Source organism: Myxine glutinosa, chromosome 6 (assembly GCF_964187855.1).
Source record: "Myxine glutinosa chromosome 6, kmMyxGlut1.1, whole genome shotgun sequence".
NCBI classification, from domain to species: domain Eukaryota; kingdom Metazoa; phylum Chordata; class Myxini; order Myxiniformes; family Myxinidae; genus Myxine; species Myxine glutinosa.
In genome coordinates, this window is record NC_136266.1 from 133,154,774 (window position 1) to 133,180,011 (window position 25,238).

At 44.0% G+C, this 25,238-nt stretch overlaps 1 protein-coding gene across 1 annotated transcript in view; it reads left to right on the forward strand.

Moving 5' to 3' along the window:
- RECK (reversion inducing cysteine rich protein with kazal motifs) overlaps positions 1–25,238 on the forward strand; it is a 226,512-nt gene that overhangs the window by 138,935 nt on the left and 62,339 nt on the right. The window contains exons 6-9 of the mRNA XM_068121103.2: positions 9,090–9,137; positions 12,350–12,383; positions 15,882–16,079; positions 19,619–19,886. Coding sequence (XP_067977204.2) covers positions 9,090–9,137; positions 12,350–12,383; positions 15,882–16,079; positions 19,619–19,886 — 548 coding nt within the window. The remainder of the gene's footprint in view (positions 1–9,089; positions 9,138–12,349; positions 12,384–15,881; positions 16,080–19,618; positions 19,887–25,238) is intronic.

Genomic DNA, 25,238 nt, shown 5'->3' on the forward strand with positions numbered 1-25,238 from the left:
CTGGAATTCCCCAAGGTAGTGTTCTGGGCCCTGTGCTATTTCTGGTCTTCATCAATGATCTCTCCGACTCTCTGGAAAATCCTCTCTATCTCTTTGCTGATGACTCCACTATCTGCCGCTCCATTCCTCATCTCTCAGATCGGCAGTCTGCAGCCTCCTCACTCTCTGCAGACCTGGACAAAATCACAGACTGGTTAAACAAGTGGAACATGTCTTTCAATCCTGACAAATCCCACACTCTTACTATGTCTCTCTGAAAAGACCGACTGGAAAACCCTCCCATCTACTTTCTCAACAATCCTCTCCAAGAAGTTCTGTCGCTCAAGCTTTTGGGTCTCACTATCTGCCATGATCTTTCTTGGGATAACCACATTTCCAAGCTGGCCTCCAAAGCCAGTCGCCGACTGGGCATCCTCCGTCGTCCGAAGTTCTTCCTTGGCACACCTTAGCTCTTCACCACATACAAGGCTTTCTTCCGCAGCTCAATGGAATACTGTTCCCCCCTCTGGGCCAGTGCTCCTGCCTCACATCTAGATCGGCTTCACGCTGTTGAAACCAAAGCTTTCAGAATCAATGAAATCTCCTGCGATGAAGCTAACTCCGAGGGCCTTTCACTCACTCACCGCAGGCAATTTGGTGGTCTTTCTGTCTTCTACAGACTCCTCTCCGGCCTTGCTCCCCCAGCTCTCTTTGTGCTCTGTCCCCCTAATATTCCTACAGGTCGCACAAGATCTGCCAGCAACCCTCTTCTCTTTAAACTGCCAAAATCTAGGCTCTCTGCTCACCTTCACTCTTTCATTCGCCTTTTCTCCCGCCTCTGGAACAAACTCCCCCACTCCCTTCAATCCCACTCCTCCCTCCAGGTCTTTAAAACAGCTGTTCACCACCATCTCTTATCTTCCCCCATCCAAAACCTTGATCTTTTCTACCCCCGCTAATTCATGCCAGATACAATTTTTTTGGAAATTCCAACTTCTTTGCTGGAAGTCCTTGCAGTGTTGATGTGTTTTATACCTCTCCCACCTCCCCCCAAGCCCTCCCCCTCCCACATTTCTCTCGATGTCCTTGCTCTCAAATGTTGTGTTTGTGTCCTTCCCCCTCTCTCCCCATCTTGTGTTCCGCTCCCCTTATTTTGTGTTTTATGTGTCAGTTGCCTTTTTGTGTGATTAATGTTATCTCTTTCACGAGCCTCGATCTTGTAGACAAAATAATAATAATAATAATAATAATAATAATACACACATACACATACATACAAGCATACATACATACATACACACACATACATACATACATACATACATACACTTATACAAATACTTATACATACAGTCATGTGAAAAAGTAAGTACACCCATGTAAAGTTTTGACTTTTTCAACATATTTCAACATAAAACTATTTGATCTTCATTTCAACAATATTGATAGATAAAGGTGATATAATATAACAAATATCATGAAACATTTACATTTTGTAGTCCATTGTATAATTTAAATAAACATAAATGCAAATTTCGCATGTGGAAAAAGTAAGTACACCCTTGGCTCTAATAGGTGGTATTGCCCCCTTTGGCAGAAACAACCTCAAGTAGGCGTTTCTCATAACTATCCACCAGTCTCTGACATCGACTGGGAGAAATTTTCCCCACTCCTCCATGCGGAATTCTTTCAGCTGTGCGATGTTTGAGGGGTTTCTTGCATGCACAGCTCGTTTCAAATCCCCCCACAACATCTCGATGGGATTTAGATCCGGGCTTTGACTTGGCCATTCCAGAACCCTCCATTTCTTTCTTTTCAGCCATTCCTTGGTGGATTTACTGGTATGTTTAGGGTCATTGTCATGTTGCAAGGTCCACCTTCGGTTGAACTTCAACTTTTCGACTGATGGCCTCACATTATCCTCAAGCACCCTCTGGTACAATGAAGAATTCATAGTGGATTCTATGATGGTGAGCTGCCCAGGCCCTGATGCAGCAAAGCTGCCCCAAACCATAATATTTCCACCACCATGCTTTACAGTTGGTATTAGATTCTTGTGGTCAAATGCTGTCTTTGGTTTTTGCCAAACATGTCTTCTGGTACTGTGGCCAAATAGCTCGACCTTTGACTCAACTATCCAGAGCACATTGTTCCAGAAGTGCTGGTCTTTGCCTAGGTGTTCATTGGCAAACTTTAGTCTTGCCCTGATGTTCTTTCTGGACAGCAAAGGTTTCCTCCGGGCGCACCTCCCGGGTAGATCAAATTTGTGCAGCCTCTTTCTTATGGTAGACTCGTGCACTTTGACATCAACAGTGGCAAGAGCTACCTGTAGGTCCTGTGATGACATTATGGGGTTCTTAGAGACTTCTTTCAGCATTTTCCGGTCTGCTCTCGGGCTGAACACTGCTGGGGCGGCGTGGCCTGAACAAGTTGGCAGTTGTTTGCAATCTTCTCCACTTGTAGATGATCTTCTGGACAGTTGAATGATTGATTTCAAATTGTTTGGAGATCTTTTTAAATCCCTTCCCAGACTCGTAGGCATCTACAACCTTCTTTCTGAAGGCCTCAGAGAGCTCTTTTGATCTAGGCATGGTGACGCTGCACACTTCAACAACAAAGAGCAAACCAAACGAAATGTCTGAGGTTTAAATAAGACAGGTTCCTCCAAGATCCTCTCTGACGATGTTCTAATCATTTGCACCTGAGCTGGTGCACCTGATTCTAATTTTAGGTATTTGAAGTGGTGATAAATGTAGGGCTGCACTTACTTTTTCCACATGCGAAATTTGCATTTATGTTTATTTAAATTATACAATGGACTACAAAATGTAAATGTTTCATGATATTTGTTATATTATATCACCTTTATCTCTCAATATTGTTGAAATGAAGATCAAATAGCTGTATGTTGAAATATGTTGAAAAAGTCAAAACTTTACATGGGGTGTACTTACTTTTTCACGTGACTGTACATACACCTGTACAATCGTACATACATGTAAATACATACATACATATAAATACATACATACATAACTGCATACATACACCGGATGGACGGACAGACAAACGCTGTTCCAGACGGCATTGCCCTATGGGCTACGCAGTAAAAAATTACACTGATGTTTCTTAATCTCGTCGTTCTGCATGTGGTATTTGTATATAAACTCCTCTTTAAGCCTTGCATCTCGATAACAAAGAGGTGAAGTTGATTCAATTAGGCTTTGAGGATTAATGAAAGAGGCTGAAGATTAAGCGAGGTTGTGAGACTGAAACGATTTGGAATTTTGGATCCGAAGTGGGTACAAAAGAGTGCTTGTATACAGTGTGTGATAATAATGGAAGCATTCATCCGTCTCAGGGCAAAACAATCAAAATAGAAATCTCTAAGTACAGGGATATTGTTGCCTAAACTTGCATTTGAGTAAAAGTTGACGAAACAATATTGTTCACTCACTTGCTCTGTGGTTTCAGAAATGCTTGCAAAATATTTAACAAGACGGGGACCAACTTATTCGGATAGATTCTATATCGGATAGATGTACCACGAATACATAAAGGTGGAACAATTTCATGTTTAAATGAGAAGCTAAAAGGGTTGACAATGCTCAAAGACACTTCAGAATAAAAATGGCGGCCAATACTTTGATTTCACAAATGTTTATTTACGATCAGACATCGCTTCTGTTGCCTACATCTTGTCACTTTGATGACATCTTCTTCTTCTTTATAATTCCTTCATATTATCATGTGGATTGTAGAGCTCCATTATTTACTCCTCATTTCTGCAATTTATAAAACTGCCTTCACACTCTTTGATCACACATGTTCAATCACACTTTTCCTTCCAGGGCATGATGTAGCACCACAATCTCATGTCATGCCCCATTTCTACTTACATTCTTTACTCCCTTCATTAATCCAACTGAACCCAACTTATTACCTGCAGGTTGCTGTGTTTCCTCTCCTCCTCTTTCTTCTCTTTTCCTGTTTGCTCTTTCCCTTGCTTGTTGTGTCCAACTTTGGCCCCACTTTCACTTTTTGTTTGCCCCCACTTTCACTTTTTGTTTCCCCCACTTTCACTTTTTGTTTCCCCCACTTTCACTTTTTGTTTGCCCCCACTTTCACTTTTTGTTTCCCCCACTTTCACTTTTTGTTTCCCCCACTTTCACTTTTTGTTTGCCCCCACTTTCACTTTTTGTTTCCCCCACTTTCACTTTTTGTTTCCCCCCACTTTCACTTTTTGTTTCCCCCACTTTCACTTTTTGTTTCCCCCACTTTCACTTTTTGTTTCCCCCACTTTCACTTTTTGTTTCCCCCACTTTCACTTTTTGTTTCCCCCCACTTTCACTTTTTGTTTCCCCCACTTTCACTTTTTGTTTGCCCCACTTTCACTTTTTGTTTGCCCCCACTTTCACTTTTTGTTTCCCCCATTTTCACTTTTTGTTTCCCCCACTTTCACTTTTTGTTTGCCCCCACTTTCACGTTTTGTTTCCCCCACTTTCACTTTTTGTTTCCCCACTTTCACTTTTTGTTTCCCCCACTTTCACTTTTTGTTTGCCCCCACTTTCACGTTTTGTTTCCCCCACTTTCACTTTTTGTTTGCCCCACTTTCACTTTTTTTCCCCCCACTTTCACTTTTTGTTTCCCCCACTTTCACTTTTTGTTTGCCCCCACTTTCACGTTTTGTTTCCCCCACTTTCAGTTTTTGTTTCCCCCCACTTTCACTTTTTGTTTCCCCCACTTTCACTTTTTGTTTCCCCCACTTTCACTTTTTGTTTCCCCCACTTTCACTTTTTGTTTCCCCCACTTTCACTTTTTGTTTCCCCCACTTTCACTTTTTGTTTCCCCCACTTTCACTTTTTGTTTCCCCCACTTTCACTTTTTGTTTCCCCCACTTTCACTTTTTGTTTGCCCCACTTTCACCTTTTTTCCCCCCACTTTCACTTTTTGTTTCCCCCACTTTCACTTTTTGTTTGCCCCCACTTTCATCTTTTTGTTTCCCCCACTTTCACTTTTTGTTTCCCCCACTTTCACTTTTTGTTTCTCCCACTTTCACTTTTTGTTTCCCCCACTTTCACTTTTTGTTTCCCCCACTTTCACTTTTTGTTTCCCCCCACTTTCACTTTTTGTTTCCCCCACTTTCACTTTTTGTTTCCCCCCACTTTCACTTTTTGTTTCCCCCACTTTCACTTTTTGTTTGCCCCACTTTCACTTTTTGTTTGCCCCCACTTTCACTTTTTGTTTCCCCCATTTTCACTTTTTGTTTCCCCCACTTTCACTTTTTGTTTGCCCCCACTTTCACTTTTTGTTTCCCCCATTTTCACTTTTTGTTTACCCCACTTTCACTTTTTGTTTGCCCCACTTTCACTTTTTGTTTGCCCCCACTTTCACTTTTTGTTTCCCCCACTTTCACTTTTTGTTTCCCCCATTTTCACTTTTTGTTTACCCCACTTTCACTTTTTGTTTGCCCCCACTTTCACTTTTTGTTTCCCCCACTTTCACTTTTTGTTTCCCCCACTTTCACTTTTTGTTTCCCCCACTTTCACTTTTTGTTTCCCCGACTTTCACTTTTTGTTTCCCCCACTTCACTTTTTGTTTGCCCCCACTTTCACTTTTTGTTGCCCCCACTTTCACTTTTTGTTTCCTCCACTTTCACTTTTTGTTTGCCCCCACTTTCACTTTTTGTTTGCCCCCACTTTCACGTTTTGTTTCCTCCACTTTCACTTTTTGTTTGCCCCCACTTTCAATTTTTGTTTCCCCCACTTTCACGTTTTGTTTCCTCCACTTTCACTTTTTGTTTGCCCCCACTTTCACTTTTTGTTTGCCCCCACTTTCACTTTTTGTTTCCTCCACTTTCACTTTTTGTTTCCCCCACTTTCACTTTTTGTTTCCCCCACTTTCACTTTTTGTTTGCCCCACTTTCACTTTTTGTTTGCCCCACTTTCACTTTTTGTTTGCCCCCACTTTCACTTTTTGTTTCCCCCACTTTCACTTTTTGTTTCCCCGACTTTCACTTTTTGTTTCCCCCACTTTCACTTTTTGTTTGCCCCCACTTTCACTTTTTGTTGCCCCCACTTTCACTTTTTGTTTCCTCCACTTTCACTTTTTGTTTGCCCCCACTTTCACTTTTTGTTTGCCCCCACTTTCACGTTTTGTTTCCTCCACTTTCACTTTTTGTTTGCCCCCACTTTCAATTTTTGTTTCCCCCACTTTCACGTTTTGTTTCCTCCACTTTCACTTTTTGTTTGCCCCCACTTTCACTTTTTGTTTGCCCCCACTTTCACTTTTTGTTTCCTCCACTTTCACTTTTTGTTTCCCCCACTTTCACTTTTTGTTTCCCCCACTTTCACGTTTTGTTTCCTCCACTTTCACTTTTTGTTTGCCCCCACTTTCACTTTTTGTTTGCCCCCACTTTCACTTTTTGTTTCCTCCACTTTCACTTTTTGTTTCCCCCACTTTCACTTTTTGTTTCCTCCACTTTCACTTTTTGTTTGCCCCCACTTTCACTTTTTGTTTGCCCCCACTTTCACTTTTTGTTTGCCCCCACTTTCACTTTTTGTTTCCTCCACTTTCACTTTTTGTTTCCCCCACTTTCACTTTTTGTTTCACCCACTTTCACTTTTTGTTTGCCCCACTTTCACTTTTTGTTTGCCCCACTTTCACTTTTTGTTTGCCCCACTTTCACCTTTTTTCCCCCCACTTTCACTTTTTGTTTGCCCCCACTTTCACTTTTTGTTTGGCCCACTTTCACTTTTTGTTTGCCCCCACTTTCACTTTTTGTTTGCCCCCACTTTCACTTTTTGTTTGCCCCCACTTTCACTTTTTGTTTGGCCCCACTTTCACTTTTTGTTGGCCCCACTTTCACTTTTTGTTTCCCCCACTTTCACTTTTTGTTTCCCCCACTTTCACTTTTTGTTTCCCCCACTTTCACTTTTTGTTTCCCCCATTTTCACTTTTTGTTTACCCCACTTTCACTTTTTGTTTGCCCCCACTTTCACTTTTTGTTTCCCCCACTTTCACTTTTTGTTTACCCCACTTTCACTTTTTGTTTGCCCCCACTTTCACTATTTGTTTCCCCCACTTTCACTTTTTGTTTCCCCCACTTTCACTTTTTGTTTCCCCCACTTTCACTTTTTGTTTCCCCGACTTTCACTTTTTGTTTCCCCCACTTCACTTTTTGTTTGCCCCCACTTTCACTTTTTGTTGCCCCCACTTTCACTTTTTGTTTCCTCCACTTTCACTTTTTGTTTGCCCCCACTTTCACTTTTTGTTTGCCCCCACTTTCACGTTTTGTTTCCTCCACTTTCACTTTTTGTTTGCCCCCACTTTCAATTTTTGTTTCCCCCACTTTCACGTTTTGTTTCCTCCACTTTCACTTTTTGTTTGCCCCCACTTTCACTTTTTGTTTGCCCCCACTTTCACTTTTTGTTTCCTCCACTTTCACTTTTTGTTTCCTCCACTTTCACTTTTTGTTTCCCCCACTTTCACTTTTTGTTTGCCCCACTTTCACTTTTTGTTTGCCCCACTTTCACTTTTTGTTTGCCCCCACTTTCACTTTTTGTTTCCCCCACTTTCACTTTTTGTTTCCCCGACTTTCACTTTTTGTTTCCCCCACTTTCACTTTTTGTTTGCCCCCACTTTCACTTTTTGTTGCCCCCACTTTCACTTTTTGTTTCCTCCACTTTCACTTTTTGTTTGCCCCCACTTTCACTTTTTGTTTGCCCCCACTTTCACGTTTTGTTTCCTCCACTTTCACTTTTTGTTTGCCCCCACTTTCAATTTTTGTTTCCCCCACTTTCACGTTTTGTTTCCTCCACTTTCACTTTTTGTTTGCCCCCACTTTCACTTTTTGTTTGCCCCCACTTTCACTTTTTGTTTCCTCCACTTTCACTTTTTGTTTCCCCCACTTTCACTTTTTGTTTCCCCCACTTTCACGTTTTGTTTCCTCCACTTTCACTTTTTGTTTGCCCCCACTTTCACTTTTTGTTTGCCCCCACTTTCACTTTTTGTTTCCTCCACTTTCACTTTTTGTTTCCCCCACTTTCACTTTTTGTTTCCTCCACTTTCACTTTTTGTTTGCCCCCACTTTCACTTTTTGTTTGCCCCCACTTTCACTTTTTGTTTGCCCCCACTTTCACTTTTTGTTTCCTCCACTTTCACTTTTTGTTTCCCCCACTTTCACTTTTTGTTTCACCCACTTTCACTTTTTGTTTGCCCCCACTTTCACTTTTTGTTTGCCCCCACTTTCACTTTTTGTTTGCCCCCACTTTCACTTTTTGTTTCCTCCACTTTCACTTTTTGTTTCCCCCACTTTCACTTTTTGTTTCACCCACTTTCACTTTTTGTTTGCCCCACTTTCACTTTTTGTTTGCCCCACTTTCACTTTTTGTTTGCCCCACTTTCACCTTTTTTCCCCCCACTTTCACTTTTTGTTTGCCCCACTTTCACCTTTTTTCCCCCCACTTTCACTTTTTGTTTGCCCCCACTTTCACTTTTTGTTTGGCCCACTTTCACTTTTTGTTTGCCCCCACTTTCACTTTTTGTTTGCCCCCACTTTCACTTTTTGTTTGCCCCCACTTTCACTTTTTGTTTGGCCCCACTTTCACTTTTTGTTGGCCCCACTTTCACTTTTTGTTTGCCCCCACTTTCACTTTTTGTTTCCCCGACTTTCACTTTTTGTTTGGCCCACTTTCACTTTTTGTTTGGCCCAATGCATCAGCGGAATAGCCAGGCCAGATCTCAATAAACCAAAAACAAATTATAAGTGAATCCCATTCAAATAGACATTCACTAAATTGATTTATCAGCTCATCTTCTTCCTTCGTCGTTGACTATTTTGTTTACAGCTATTGTTTTGAAGGCAATGAAGATGTTATTTTATGTTAAGAATAATATTGATGACCAAAAAGATGACCATGCCTTTCTCATCCCCGCCACCTGAGCTCGCATCTCTTTCATTACACCTTTCACAAATGTCGCAATTTCCCCATTTTCAACCACATTTAATCCGACGCCCGAGACGTTTAGCTATTGTTCTTTCTTTGCTTGCCAGGGATGCAAGTTTAAATTTGGTTTTGTTTAATTGTACTCTCATTTTCAATTTTCAGGCTACCTCCACAAATGACATCACATCTTTGTGCCGCAGAGATTATGAGGTAAGGCACGTTGGAGATGGGATTTAAAGTAAAAATATATAGCTCTTGATATTGTAAAATTCCACCCTGTAAAGGTTTAAAAGTCGAATTTTATATATTTTTGTCAAGCAGGTGAAAGGGTGGATTGATGTTAAGCGTAACAGCGTAGATCTCTTTGGGAATTGTCAGAGTTTTCAAGGTTATTCTGAAACAATTCATTAAAACTGCCATCCTGGTGCTTCACATGCAAGACGTTGCATCATCGAGTGTGCCTCCTTTCAGAGAACACATTAAGACGGCTGTCACATCTGCTAGCACATGTCTGTGGACATCAAATATCCCATTTTTCTAGTTCCAATTTTATGTGTAGCCTCACTCATCCCTGTTCACCAACGTTTCCAGTCAATCAGGATATAGCGAGGGTTGCAAAGAGTGTGGTTTTGTCTCTGCAACTACATGGCTGCTTAAATATTTTCACTCATGGTAATTTTGATAGTGTACACACACACACACATACACATACAAACACACATGCATGTGCACATACACGCACACGCACACACACACACACACATGCATATGCACATACACGCATATGCATACACACACACACACACACACACACACACACACACACACACACACACACACACACACACACACATATATACACACATATGCACACACACACACACACACACACACACACACACACACACACACACACATAAACACACATATGCACACACACACACACATATGCACACACACACACACACACACACACACACACACACACACACACACACACACATAAACACACATATGCACACACACACACACATATGCACACACATACACACACACACAAACACACGCACATACACACACACACACACACACACACACACACATACACACACATCCACATACACATACACACACATCCACATACACACAAACACACATACACACACACATACACACATACACACACATCCACATACACACAAACACACATACACATATGCACACAAACACACACACACACACACACAAACACACACACACACATACACACACATACACACACACACAAACACACACACGCACACACATACACACACAGCCACACACACACAAACACACACACGCATTATTAGCCGTATCGAAATTGATTTACAAAATTGTCCTGTGGTAGTGTTTTAATTGCATGTTTCATGCTTGAATCACCATCATCATAATTATGGTGACCTGTTGTTTTGCTGATGACTTTACAACCAAAACTGACATAAATCAAAACGATCTTATCTCACAGAGAAATTAACAAAATTGTTACTTCCGATAATTAAAAGACGAAGATGGTGTTGGGATTCGGATATTTCTTTGCTATTCATTTTCATGACCAGACAGGTACATGGAAGAACAGCCGTGAAAACGGCCACAGATAAGAAACAAAACATGCCTGTGTGACCTCAGCCTTCCACCAGACGACGCAATACATCAAAGAACAGTAAAACGTGGATTTCAACCGCATGTCCTGATATTTGAGATGATCGCACCTTCTTTGGTGGGATGCAAAATCTTCAAACAGCATCACATATATAATTCATGCGTCATGTTTGGCCGGAGAACTTTTCAAATGAAATCCCAGTTTTGGCGAAGGCTCGTCGGTCTGCATCAGCAGAAAATTTTAATAAATAGTGATTTTATCAAGCAGTTGTGCAGGAAGGGTGTCGGAGTGAACTCCATTCAATGTACAATGTGCGCTGAGTGGGTTCATCAAAAATGTAGTGGTCTGAGAGGGTCATTAACCAGTGTGGCAGCTACATTCAAGTGTGAGGTGTGCACAGAGGGAGCTGCAGATGGAGGAAATGTTGAGTTGGATCTTGGAGACGGCGTGAAGCTGGAAGGTGTGAAAACATTTTGCTACCTCGGAGACATGCTGAATGGAGGAGGTGGATCAGACTCGGCAACGGTTGCTCGAGTGAGATGTGCATGGAAGAAGTTTCGGGAACTGAGTGGCGTGCTGATGAGGAGGGGAGTGTCGTTGAAGCTGAAGGGAAAGGTGTATGCTGCATGTGTGAGAAGTGTGATGATTTATGGGAGCGAGACATGGGTAATGAACGTAGAGCAGCAACGAAGGCTGGAAAGGGTGGAAATGCGAATGGTTCGACGGATATGCGGAGTTTCGTTGAGAGAGAGGAAGACAAATGATGAATTGCGAAAGACGATGGGAATAGAGCCTGTGATGGATGCTGTGAAGAGGAACAGGTTGAGATGGTTTGGTCATGTGTTGAGGAAGGATGAAAGTGACTGGTTGAGAAGAGTGATGGAAATGAATGTAGAAGGAAGTAGAGGACGGGGAAGACCGAGAAAGACTTGGCTAAAGATGGTGGAAGAAGAAATGCGGGCAACGGGGTTAACAAGGGGAGATGCAGAAAATAGGGCAAAGTGGAGAAGATTGTCATGGGGACCGCAAGGCTAACCCCCGCTCTAGCAGGGAAAATGGCCTTAAAATGCATGTTGTTGTACTTATTTTATCAACTGAGAGCTATCCACCATGGAAAGTGTGGTGCGGGTGACATTTTGAGTGTCGGCCTCAGTCGGCCTCAGCCGCATCTCCCTTCCAACTTTGGTTATTCGGTTATTGCACCCTTAGTGATGCTTTCAATCGGTAAAATACGTGGAATACTTTCATAGGTAGCCAAAACGTATTTGAATCTTCGCTAAATTTGGAAATTATGCCTCATTGAACAACGGTCATCTTCAACCCCGTTTTTTCCACCTTGCCAGCAGGTGGGAGGTGGACGGAATAATTGTCAGTCATGAATGAACGAGTGGATTTTGGGAGCATTGCATTGCGAAACTTTATGTGACGTAACTTCACGCGTCATGTCATCTGCTGGAAAATAAATAACTAAAACTCGAAGCGCGTTCACGTGTCTGGTATTCCTGCCAGCCTCGAATTGCTGGCATGATGTGCAAAAATAAATATTTAATGATGTGACCGGTATTCTTGCGCTGCTCCAGAGTTTTGACATGATCCATAAAGTAAAGTAAAACTGAGCCTGGGTGTACCTGTACTTTCCGACACAAATAATTCATCACAGCTGTCTGTTTGGCTTCATTGCCTCCGCTTTGATGACTCCGACATCACAAAAACTGTTGTGCACATTTCGTTCCATGCCATGCCTTCTATACATTGATGAACTATCTTTTTGTGGGTGCAGGCGGCGCTGTACCACTGTGTCTACCGCAATGAGAGTAAGTGTTGATTCCTTGTTGATTTTGCAAGTTTTCCGTGCAATATGGAGTCAATTAAAGGGAACATCTTGCACACTTTGCTGGTCCATGTCTGTAATTTATCCTTGACTGGGTGTTTTTCTCCATGGGGAGAAATTCCCATCATGGGAAGGCACATACACTCAAGTTATACTGTAACATAAGAAAAGGGCCATCGTTCACCAGGACACAGCTCAGGATTTAAGCTTCAATGGTGTACATGAAAGTATATGAAGGTCTTTATCTGACGGGGAAATAAGTCACTTTTTTGGGGGGGGGGGGGGGTACAAGATCGAGGCTCATGAAAGAGCGAACATCAATCACAAAAAAACAAACGGACGAACAGAACATACAATAAAGGGAGCGGGAGACAAGATGGGGGGAGAGAGAGGGAAGCACACAAGTACAACAGCAGAGAACAGGGACAACGGAAGATCTGTGGGAGGGAGAGAGCTTGGGGGGAGGAGGCATGGGAAGGGGTTTGGGGGGTGGGGGGGGGGGTATAAAACACATGGACACTGCTAGAACTTCCAGGAAAGAAAAAAAGTCGGTATTTCCAAAAAACAACAACTGGATTTGGGGTGAATTAACGGGGGTAGAAAAGATCAAGGTTTTGGATGGGGGAAGACAAGAGATGGTGGTGAGCAGCTGTTTTAAAGACCTGGAGGGAGGAGTGGGATTGAAGGGAGTGAGGGAGTTTGTTCCAGAGGTGGGAGTAAAGTGAAACGAAGGAGTGAAGGTGAGCAGAGAGTCTTAATTTTGGCAATTTCACCAGAAGAGGGTTGCTGGCAGATCTTGTGTGTCCTATAGGAATATTTTGGGGACAGATCCCAGACAGAGCTGGGGGAGCTAGGCCGGATGGTTCCAATTTGAATTGGATTTTTATTTGTTTAACATTGCAGAATGTTCTTGGAGGCTGTCAGGGTGGCCTGGAGGTACACAAATTTGCCTCTAATGCTGTCTAGCCTGGGTTTGAATCTCGATCCAGCTATAAGCTCATCCTGGTGTTTCACAGGACGGGTGATTCAACAATGTGTGTCATCCTTCAGTTCGACGTTAAACCTGTCGTCCCGTCTGCCGGCATTAGTTGGTGGACGTTCAAGATCCCATGGTAACCTTTGCGAATAGTAAAGCCGACCAAATTACAGATTCCGGCCCTAACTTCCTGTGCATGCTGATAACCCCCAAGATGGCGACATGTGAGCTAACCAAACAGTGGAACGGCGAATAATGAGGAAATTTCTGCTCAACGAAAGCATCAGGCCTGTTGAAACGTGCAGATGAGTGGATGCGCGGTTTGGTGATTATTGCCTGTCTATGTGATGTCCAAGGCTGGTTATTTAAAAAAAGAAGTTCAGGCCAAATTTGAACCATCTACATGTTAATTCGAAGCATGTTATGGAACCGCCTTTCGAGGCCATTTTTCCCCACAAGGCGGGGGTTGGCCTTTTTTGGGCACCGTGGTCCCCTTTTTGAAGCAATGTTTTATGGCTGGATGCCCTTCCTGCCACCAACCCTGTTAGTCGCCTCTTGCGACACAATTTGGTTTCTGTACCAGTGAACTGATACTCAATTTGTCGACCTCGGAAGGATGACAGACTGAGTCAACCCCCCTGGCGTTAATTCAGCGATGACCGGGATTCAAATTCTTTCAATTCAAATTTTTCATTCAAATTCAAATTTGAATGAAAACAAAATTTCAATTCAAATTCAACCGGGATTCAAATTTCAAATTCAACCAGGATTCTTTCAATCCTGACAAATCTCACACTCTTACGATGTCTCTCCGAAAAGACCGACTGGACAACCGTCCCATCCACTTTCTGAATAATCCTCTCCAAGAAGTTCTGTCACTCAAGCTTTTGGGTCTCACTATCTGTCATGATCTTTCCTGGGAAAACCACATTTCAAATCTGGCCTCCAAAGCCAGTCGCCGACTGGGCATCCTCCGTCGTGCGAAGTCCTTCCTTGGCACACCTGAGCTCCTCACCACATACAAGGCTTTCATCCGCAGCTCAATGGAATACTGCTCTCCCCTCTGGTCTGGTGCTCCTGCCTCACACCTAGCTCGGCTTCACGCTGTTGAAACCAAAGCGTTCAGAATCATTGGAATCTCACGCGATGAAGCTAACTCCAAGGGCCTCTCACTCACTCACCGCAGGCAGGTTGGTGGTCTTTCCGTCTTCTACCGACTCCTCTCTGGCCTTGCCCCCCCAGCTCTCTCTGGGCTCTGTCCCACAAATATTCCTACAGGTCGCACAAGATCTGCCTGCAACCCTCTTCTGGTTAAACTGCCAAAATCAAGACTCTCTGCTCACCTTCACTCCTTCATTCCTCTTTTCTCCCACCTCTGGAACAAACTCCCTCACTCTCTTCAATCCCACTCCACCCTCCAGGTCTTTAAAACAGCTGTTCACCACCATCTCTTATCTTCCCCCATCCGGGACCTTGATCTTTTCTACCCCCGCTAATTTCACCCCAATTCCACTTTTTTGAAATACCAACTTCTGTCTTGGAAGTCCTTGGTGTCCTTGTGTTTTATACTTCTCCCTCCCCCCCCCCCCCCTTCCCACGCCTCCTCCCCCCAAGCCCTCTCCCTTCCACACATCTCCCTGCTCTCAAATGTTGTGTTTGTGTGCTTCCCCTTCTCTCTCCATCTTGTCTTCCGCTCCCTCTTTTTATATATTTTGTATGTCTGGTTGATTTGTTTGTGAAGTAAATGTCAGCTCTTTCACGAGCCTCGATTCAGTATACAAAAAAAAACCAACAAAAACCCAGGATCCTAGGATCCCAAGCCGCACCCTAACCGCTAAGCCAATGTTTTTGATACATTTGTGAAAGTTTTGATGAAACTACTATTCTGTGATTTTTCACACCTGGCTGGTGATAAGGCTGGTCATTTTAAGTGTCTCAACACTTCCAACCCATTCAAACCACTCCATAGGCCTACCGGAGGCAGTATAACAACTTGCTAAAAGAACACACGTTCAACAAGCGAGAGGTTTGACAAGACTCGGAACAATGTGGTTGTCTATGTCCAAATTTTGATCAATGTGCCTTTGCATGGCAGGTATGGCACAGGGATAATGTTGTGTGTATGGGCTGTTGGGAAAGTGGTGATAACATGGTCTTCATGGGACAAGTGGCCTCTTGTGTCTGGGTTTCTTTGTCATGCATCCTGTTTGTTAATATTGTATTCCGAGTTCAGTATCTTCCCTGAAATTTTCTGATAATTTTGGAGTTTTTATTGAAGACTTTCAAAGAAATAAATACCCTTGAGTTCATTCCTAAATTTTCAACAGATTGCAAGCCAGGAGGAGGGTAGAAGGGATTGATCCCCCTCCTAAAACCAGAAAATACTCACGAGGGATGTATCGCTTATACTTTCTTCCCTGGCAGAAATCCTGCAAGTTAAAAATCGTTTTGAACCAACCATTCTAACATGTAATTAACGCTTACTTTGTGATCCTTGTTGCCTAGTGGGCCTAACATGCTGTGGACAAGCTGGCCGCCATGCTAACTGCCGGGAGGTTTGTCAGGCTGTGTTCCGCACTGACTCGGCTCCATCATCCGGACAGCTCCATGCGGTGCAGACGTACTGTAAGGGACTGAGCCCTGCTGTTCTGCGCTGTGTTGAGAACTACACAAACTCGTATCCTGCACACAACCCGAGAGATAGTGAGTACCTCTACCTTCTATCATCCCGTGGTACCTTTCTGAGTGACCCTCTCTCAGTGTATGGGCAGGACACAATCAGGGGCCCACGACCTACTTATTTAGCAAAAATGGTGGCATTTTCAACACTTCAGCCCCCCTCATCCTCCTCTCATCCCACCCTTGTACAACTAGTGCGGTTTTTGTTCTCCAGCATACATATTATATAGATGTCCTCATCACTCCTGAGATGTGCTTCCTTTCATCAACTCACCTCTTTATACAGAGATTGAAAGAAACCTGAAGCCTCTTGTGCTGACATCATAAATCCAATGGGTGATATTATATTCCTACTCCAGTTTGTTTCATTAAAATCCCTGGACATTGGAATTATAATGTAACACACAAGCATGATAGGCAAAATGGCTATTCCCATGCCTCGGGGTATTTCTGTGAAAATATTGGATTTGGACATGGAGCCATCTCGCGGTCTAATCATTAATAACACATCACTCTCCTGGATTTTCCCACACTTTCTCATGTTTTATTTTAACAAACCTCACGTGGACAGTGGCCTGGCAGGGTAGCTGAGAGGTATGCACATGTACCTCTAAGCTGTCTAGCCTAGATTGGAATCTCAGCCCAGCTATAAACTGTCATCCTGGTGTTTCACAGGAAGGGTGGAGATCATGGATGGATGTTAAACTGGGCATCCCACCATGTATTGTTGTTGCGAAGAGTAAATGAACTGTCCTCGCCATCCTGCACAAATTACAAATCCCTGCTCTAACCTACGGGAGGGTATTGCATCAACAACACAGCTGCACCCCAGCAAATGACGCTACCCACAGCCATGTGCTGTATTCAAAAGAAGAAGAAGAAGAAGAAGAATGTGAGCAGTATATTTATTACGTGTGCACAGGGTTGGGGGTAAATTCATCTTTCTTTGGACACCATGATGTTTGGACATTTGGTTACTCTTCGCAAAGGACACCATGGGATCTCTAATGTCCACTAACGAATGCTGGCAGATCGGACACCTGTTTAATGTCCAGGCACATACATTGATGAATCACCCTGCCTGTGAAACACCAGGATGACACTTTATAGCTGGGTCAGGATTCAAACCCAGGCTGGACAGCTCGAGGAGAACATACAAGAGTTAATATTGAGAACAAGGAGAACGGAGTGATAGCAGAGAGAAATGAGGATGGGGGAATATGGTAGTGAGTGGGAGGAAGAGAAGGGAACGATGATTTGGAGATTATGAAAGGGGAGCATATTGGGGAAAGGGCTCGCTCACTATTGTCAGGTCAGGCCAGACAACAGGCTTGTTGTAGCAACTCTGAACCTGCGGCTCAAATCCAAGTGAATGGTACCATCCAAGATTAAGCTGGATGTTGGAAAGCTCAAGGATGAGAGGGTAGTTGAGGAGTTTTCAAGGAGGTGAGTGGGGATCTGGGGGTCTGGGTGTTTTGGTGAATAATGAAGAGTTGTGGTGTGCCTTCAAGACTGCCATCCTTGATGTTGCCGGTGGGTGTCTTGGAACCCACTGTCAGGTGAAGAGGAACTTTGTCTCCCAAGCAAGGGACACTGGATACCATTGACCAGATTTACAGGGACAGGCTTAATGGCAGAATTGAGCTGTTCAGGGAGCTGCGGCATAAAACTGTGCATTAGCTGTGGGTTGACAAGGAGGCCTATGTGTGAGGAATCTGTGGTCAAGGCATCACCTGTGGTCAAGTGATTATTGTCTTACATATGCTTACAGAGGAATTTGTGCATTGCATTACGCTAAGGCTGTCTCACGGTGTACTGCAGTTAGAGCAGATGGTGGTGAGCTCTTGGCAGACGAGTCTGAAGTGAAGGCCCACTGGGCCGGTTAATTTGAGCGGCTGTACCAGGCTGACCCATCATCTGTTAAGTTGGATGTCAGGGGTGTTACTATCCCTATTGCTGACCCTGCATTCAACTGTGAACCGCCTTAGTTTGTAGAAAAACAGGCTGTGGTGAACCAGTTGAAAGGGGACAAAGCTGCTGGGCATTGTGACATCCATGCTGATTTTCTCAAGGCTGGTGGCAAAGCTGTACTCAGGCAGTTCAGTGCTCTGCTTGGAGATTAGGAATAATCCCAACTGACTGGAAGAGGGACCTTGTTGTCACTTTCTGGAAAGGGAAGTGTGATCACCAGGATTGCAACAACGATCGAGGGGTGACGGTGCTCTCAGTGCCGGGCAAGATCTTTGCTCGAATAGTTATTGACAGGGTTCACCACCATCTGCTTGAGCACCAGTGTCCAGAACATTCTGGCTTTACACCAAAGAGGTCAATGATTAACCTTATCCTTGCTCTTCAGGTCCTCACCAAATGCAGGCGAGAGTTTCAGCAGGGGCTCCTTGCAGCCAATGTTGATCTCCGCAAAGCATTTGACTCAGTTTTTTTGATCTAGGAGTGCTAAATTTGGTGCATTTGACTCAATTTGGAAATGTCGAGATCTTTGACCTTGATTTCTCAGATGATGCAGCCATATTTGCGGAGACTCTGGATATCCTTATGGGGCCTCAAGGCACTGAATGAGGATAAGGAGCGACTGGGATTATGGTTTTCCTGGGTCAAAGCTAAGATCCAAGCTTTCAATGACATATTGAACCCTGCTGTCTTGTCTGTTCCTGTCTGTGGTAAGGATGTTGAGGTCACAGAAGGATTCACTTACCTTGGTAGTGATATTTATGTCTCAGCATGTTCTGAGCCAGAGGTCAATAGATGTCTGGGTCGAGCCTGGGAAGTCATGGATTCACTGGATCATGGGATGTGGATTCACTGGATCAAGACCAGCTGCCGGTACTTATGCAGGGGGACGAAGGTCTGAGTCTTTAAGTCCTTGGTGCTCTCGTCTTGCTCTACGATTGTGAGACTTGGACTCTGACTCCTTTGGTGACTCCGTGGCTATCGCTGGTTGAACTTTGTGTCCAATGAGCATTTGCTGAGAGAGACTCAGATGAGAATTGTTACCTGTATAGTCAGTGAGCATCAGCTGCAGCTGCATGGACGTGTGGCTCGTTTTCCTGACACTGATTCTGCTGACTAGACCAGATTCTCTCAGTGAGGGAGGCAACGGACCAACCACATGCCTCGTGGTTGCAACAGGTTGATTGGTATCTCAAGGAGATGGGAATGGGCTAGTCATCTACCTGGGGGATGGCCAGACAGAGGCCTCTGGTATACAGGTGGAAAGTGTACATGGTGACGCACTGCTCTGGCGCATGAGCCCATACCTGACCTGACCTGCTCACTCACTTATTGTTTTTTCTTTGGTTAAAATGAGGATTTCACAAACAACATAGATATTTTCATTTTTGCTCGATAATCTAAGAAAATAAGGATTATTTGCTTATTTATCTTTGGATTTACCAGAGCTTTGCAAACCTACTGACATCAGAAACCTACCTCTATCCATTTAAACTTTTTTATGTGACCCATCCACATTTTATATTCTTTCCAAAGCCTTACGTACTTTATGTGCATTGTGTGAAATTTTACATTTCATGGTTGTCCTCTCCCAGGTCTGCATTGCTGTGCACGTGCTGGAGATACAGCCTGCGAGACAGCCTGTAAAAATGTCCTGGTCGCAAAGGTGTCTGAACAGGAGATGGTCGAAGGCCTCATTAAGGGCTGTGGCCGCCAACCACTTCCGCAAGACCCCCTGTGGCAGTGCTTCCTGGCAAACGCCAGGGACTTCAGCAATGGACATCCAATCCACGGCACTACACCCATGGGCCTCGATGGCGCTAAATTACAATGCTGCTCCCGTGCTGTGAGCGTCGTTTGCCGGTATTCAGCTGGGGAAACAGGGTGTTCAGAGGGCCTTGTGTATTGTCTTCTTTACTTTTTGATGTCGAGGCCATTGGGTCATCACATTGACATTTAGTGAACGGGATATGTCTGTGAGTGCTGTACCCAATCTCCTCCCACCCTTCTTTTCCCCTTTAGTTGTGCCCAGATCTATTTCAGGGTGTAGTGAAGGATACTTGGAGGTTCAGGCAGGAACTTAAAATTTGACCAGGGTTAAAGACCACATGGATGAAATAAACAGGATGTTGATTAAGGTGTGCTAACCACCATGGGAAGCAAGGAAAATCTGACATTTCGGGTGTTAACCTGTCGTCGGAGAAAAACATTAGCTTCTCATTGCTTCCCACAGCATTTAGCACTCCTCGATCAACGTCTTCTTGGTTTCATCCAATGTCCTACCTGTCTGCTGAAGCAGAGAGAGCAACACTAGCCTTCACCAGCAAGACCAGTTTAAAAAAAATCCTTTTGTGAGGAATTTGGTGGTATTCCTAACATCCATAAGTGCACGCAGCATTGGACGGCCAGCTTAAGGTCCCTTCCCCAAAGGATGGTGTATTCTCTGATGCAACACCCTGCCTGCAGCAAAGCACCAGGATGACAGTTTTTAGTTGAATGTTATTCCATTGGGATTCAAATCCAGGCTAGACAACCTGAAGGTGGACAGAGTATCTCTGAGCATTTTGGACGCGTGTACATTGTTCACAAAGAAGACCGCATGGGTACCACGATACTTCAGCTGGTAGTGCATGTAACCTTCATCTATCCAATTTCTGGTCCAATTTTATATTAGATCTGAATTTAAATATTTGTCCTACTGTGGTACAAGCAGGCAGGTACTGCATTGAAGAGTGTACCGTTTGTTTTTGGAAAGAAAGTGAATCCAGCAGCCGTCATATTTCCAATCTTGTTCATGTAAATCATACCATGGTATATGTTGCGAGAGCGTCTTTCATGGGGCCGAAATAGGGGTTTTAACAGCTTTTAAAATGGGTGATTTCATAGCGTACAATCGACAACGAAGCCACTAAGAGCGCTTTCTATATCATCAAACCTTTGTTTTTAGTTTGAGGATGATAAATAATTTAATAATAGGACCTCTGTGACAGCTGCTGCCAAATGCAAACAATGGGATCCACAGGCTTTTTGTTCCTATCCTTTTTCACACAATCATTTTTCTATAGCAAGTATCCTTTTTATACTCTGCTCTCGCATGTCATAAGAAGAGGAGAGTAGAGTGTCGCATGCAGTATTTATTGCGTTAACAAAAGCAGCAAAATATTTAAACGGAACCCCCGCATCCCCTTATTCCTTGCATACATAATAAATAGATTGGCATCAGATGGCCTTACTAATTCAGTTACCTCTTCTCTATTGGCTTTTGCTAGTTTTCGTACATTTCCTACTGCCACCGTACACCGCAGACTGCTCAACATTTCAGGGAAACCCCCAAATGACGTCATTCGGACGCACTAAATAATCGAGAAATTTTGGCCATTGCTCTGACAAACTCACTCTGATGAATCATTTGTACTGGTTCGTACCGTCATGCCAATGTGGATGGAAAATGTGCCCATATATTTATATAAATATATACAGTCACGTGAAAAAGTAAGTACACCCCATTAAAGTTTTGACTTTTTCAACATATTCTTCATTTCAACAATATTGATAGATAAAGGTGATATAATATAACAAATATCATGAAACATTTACATTTTGTAGTCCATTGTATAATTTAAATAAACATAAATGCAAATTTCGCATGTGGAAAAAGTAAGAACACCCTTGGCTCTAATAGGTGGTATTGCCCCCTTTGGCAGAAACAACCTCAAGTAGGCGTTTCTTATAACTGTCTACCAGTCTCTGACATCGACTGGGAGAAATATTTGCCCACTCCTCCATGTGTTATGGATTCGTAACTTCCGTTATTGTGGTTTTCCTCCACTTGAAAGATTTCGGATTCTATGTACTATTATTGTCTTCCCAAGGTTTATTGTTTATGAACAATTATTAAAAGTTAAAAAGGTTAACTTAAAATGATACAGGAAACCGAACGAGAAGACAATGAGGTGAAGAGAAAGAAGCAGCGTGAGCAAAGTCGGAGAGGACGCGTGACGTCAGCGCTCGGTAACGAGCAAGGTTTACCGACAGCCGCGAGGGGATTTTGAGTTCCTGGAAGGAACATCCGGCGATAAGAATATTCGCTGGAGTGGAGAAATCTGTGTAGACAGATTTGGGGTGCTGAGATTCCGACGAATCCTTGCCTCGTCGCATCGGCTCAAGCCAGAGCCGTCGGCCATTTTGAACCCCGTGCTTCGGACACCTGTGAAGGTTTGCTTCGTGTCATCTTCACCCCAACATCCTACCATCTGTCGGGGATGGGTGTGTGCGACCGCTTCGTCTCCAATTACGTTGCGGTTTGTTGAGGGAGTGGTGAAGATGCGCCTCTGGAGGGCGCCGTTGTACAGTTTGGCGGGAAAAGCACCCTTGCCCACTGTACCCGCTTCGGATATCGACTGGAGAGCGAGATTCGGGCTTCGACCGGATTTCGTTCCATCGACCGCTGGAGCGAATCCCATTCGCCTTGGGAAAAGTCATAGAGACATTGAGGAGTGTCCTTTTCACTCGTTGGGAGCAGTGAGTTATTTGACTTTATATAAGAGATATATAGAGTGCACTCTTAATGGCCATTTTTGTACCGTTATACCTGTGTGTGATTTATAATACAAGTTTGTTCATTTATAATCATTGGTGTGTTTTTTTTTGTTTTTTTTTCTGTATACTGAATCGAGGCTCGTGAAAGAGCTAACATTTATTTCACAAACAAATCAACCAGACAAACAAGATATATAAAAAGAGGGAGCGGAAGACAAGATGGGGAGAGAAGGGGAAGCACACAAACATAACATTTGAGAGCAGGGAGATGTGTGGGAGGGAAAGGGCTTGGGGGGAGGAGGTGTGGGAAGGGGGGGGGGTGGGAGAAGTATAAACACAAGGACACCAAGGACTTCCAGGACAGAAGTTGGTATTTCAAAAAAGTGGATTTGGGGTGAAATTAGCGGGGGTAGAAAAGATCAAGGTTTTGGATGGGGGAAGATAAGAGATGGTGGCGAACAGCTGTTTTAAAGACCTGGAGGGTGGAGTGGGATTGAAGAGAGTGAGGGAGTTTGTTCCAGAGGTGGGAGAAAAGAGGAATGAAGGAGTGAAGGTGAGCAGAGAGTCTTGATTTTGGCAGTTTAACCATAAGAGGGTTGCAGGCAGATCTTGTGCGACCTGTAGGAATATTTGGGGGACAGAGCCCAGAGAGAGCTTGGGGGTGGGGGGGCAAGGCCAGAGAGGAGTCGGTAGAAAACGGAAAGACCACCAACCTGCCTGCGGTGAGTGAGTGAAAGGCCCTCGGAGTTAGCTTCATCGCGGGAGATTCCAATGATTCTGAACGCTTTGGTTTCAACAGCATGAAGACGAGCTAGGTGTGAGGCAGGAGCACCAGCCCAGAGGGGAGAGCAGTATTCCATTGAGCTGCGGATGAAAGCCTTGTATGTGGTGAGGAGTTCAGGTGTGCCAAGGAAGGACTTCGCACGATGGAGGATGCCCAGTCGGCGACTGGCTTTGGAGGCCAGATTTGAAATGTGGTTTTCCCAGGAAAGATAATGGCAGATAGTGAGACCCAAAAGCTTGAGTGACAGAACTTCTTGGAGAGGATTATTCAGAAAGTGGATGGGAGGGTTGTCCAATCGGTCTTTTCGGAGAGACATCGTAAGATTGTGAGATTTGTCAGGATTGAAAGACATGTTCCACTTGTTTGCCCAGTCTGTGATTTTGTCCAGGTCTGCAGAGAGTGAGGAGGCTGCAGACTGCCGATCTGAGGGATGAGGAATGGAGCGACAGAGAGTAGAGTCACCAGCAAAGAGATAGAGAGGATTTTCAAGAGAGTCAGAGAGATCATTGATGAAGACCAGAAAAAGCACAGGGCCCAGAACACTGCCTTGGGGAACTCCAGCCTGAACAGGAAGAGGAGATGAGAGAAACCCATTCAGGGCCACACGTTGACTATGACTAGAGAGGAAGTCCGCCAGCCATGCGTGGAGATTTCCATGGATACCAAAGGAGGAGAGTTTGGTGAGCAGAGCGGGGTGCCAGACCGTATCGAAGGCACGTGATATGTCAAGGGAGACAGCTCTACTTTCCTGTTTGGCATTGAGGACCTCCATCCGTTGTTGAGAAAGCAGAAGCAGTATGTCCAGAGTAGAGTGACCAGGTCTGAAACCAAATTGATGATCAGAGACACACACACATATAAATACAGACACACATACACACTGTGTGTGGGGAGGTCTCGCGAGATCACGGCGAGGTCACGTCTTTTCGAAGCTGTTCCATGCGCTCACGCTTTCGAAGCTAAGTGATCTTTCTCAATTGTGTTTTTGTCGACACTGTATCTATCTTTCGGTGTGTGTACCTTTAGCGTATCTTTTGGAAAATTTTCGGTGCTAATTTTTCGTACATGTATACACAATCGTCGGTTAATGCGTATCGAGTATTCTGCGGCCTAGTACTCGTAGGCTTAGGCTACCGTACCGTCTCCGACCTTGTGGTTTTGTTTTTCTCTCAGCGATTCGTCGAATGCGCTGCAATTATTTTCGTTCTCTGTTTCGTCCCAGTCGTTCACCCCGTACCTCCTTGCTTAATATCTCTACTCAAAAAAAAAAGAAGAAAACCCCAAAATTTTTCCTTTCTAGGTCTTATTCGTTTATTTGTTGTTCTTATTTGTTCGTTCGTTCTTCGTTCGTGATCACGCGATCACGTGGTTAGAAATGTATAATCTCTCCCCTGAACAACTATTTTCTCTCATATATTATAACACCCTTTTCTTCTTTTCCTACAAAAGGATGCTTTCGTCTTGTTCACCAAATCTATTCATTCCAAAAAATATATATAATACCATCTCTTACAGTCCCTCCTTTCTACATTCCCTAAACTATCCAGAACTCCACCCCTCCTTCAGTGTCCTCAAACGTATTTTTGACTCGAAGGTCTCAAACTCATTTTGCAAAAAATGTTCGTTTCCCATGAATCGTACACTTTTCAAAATCCAATCTCACCCCTCCCCTCCAAATCCTCCCCATCACCCATCCCTTTCAAATCTCCCCCCTTGCCCCTTCCCTCCCCTCCCTCCTAAACTCCCCCCCACACCCCTCCCCTCCGAGACTCTCCCTCGCTCCTCCCCTCCGAGACTCCCCTCTCACCCCTCCTCCTCCTCAAAGCATCCTCCCTGCTTCTTCCCCCTTCCAACTTTCACCTTCATCTCCCCCAACCTTCTGCCTCGCTCTT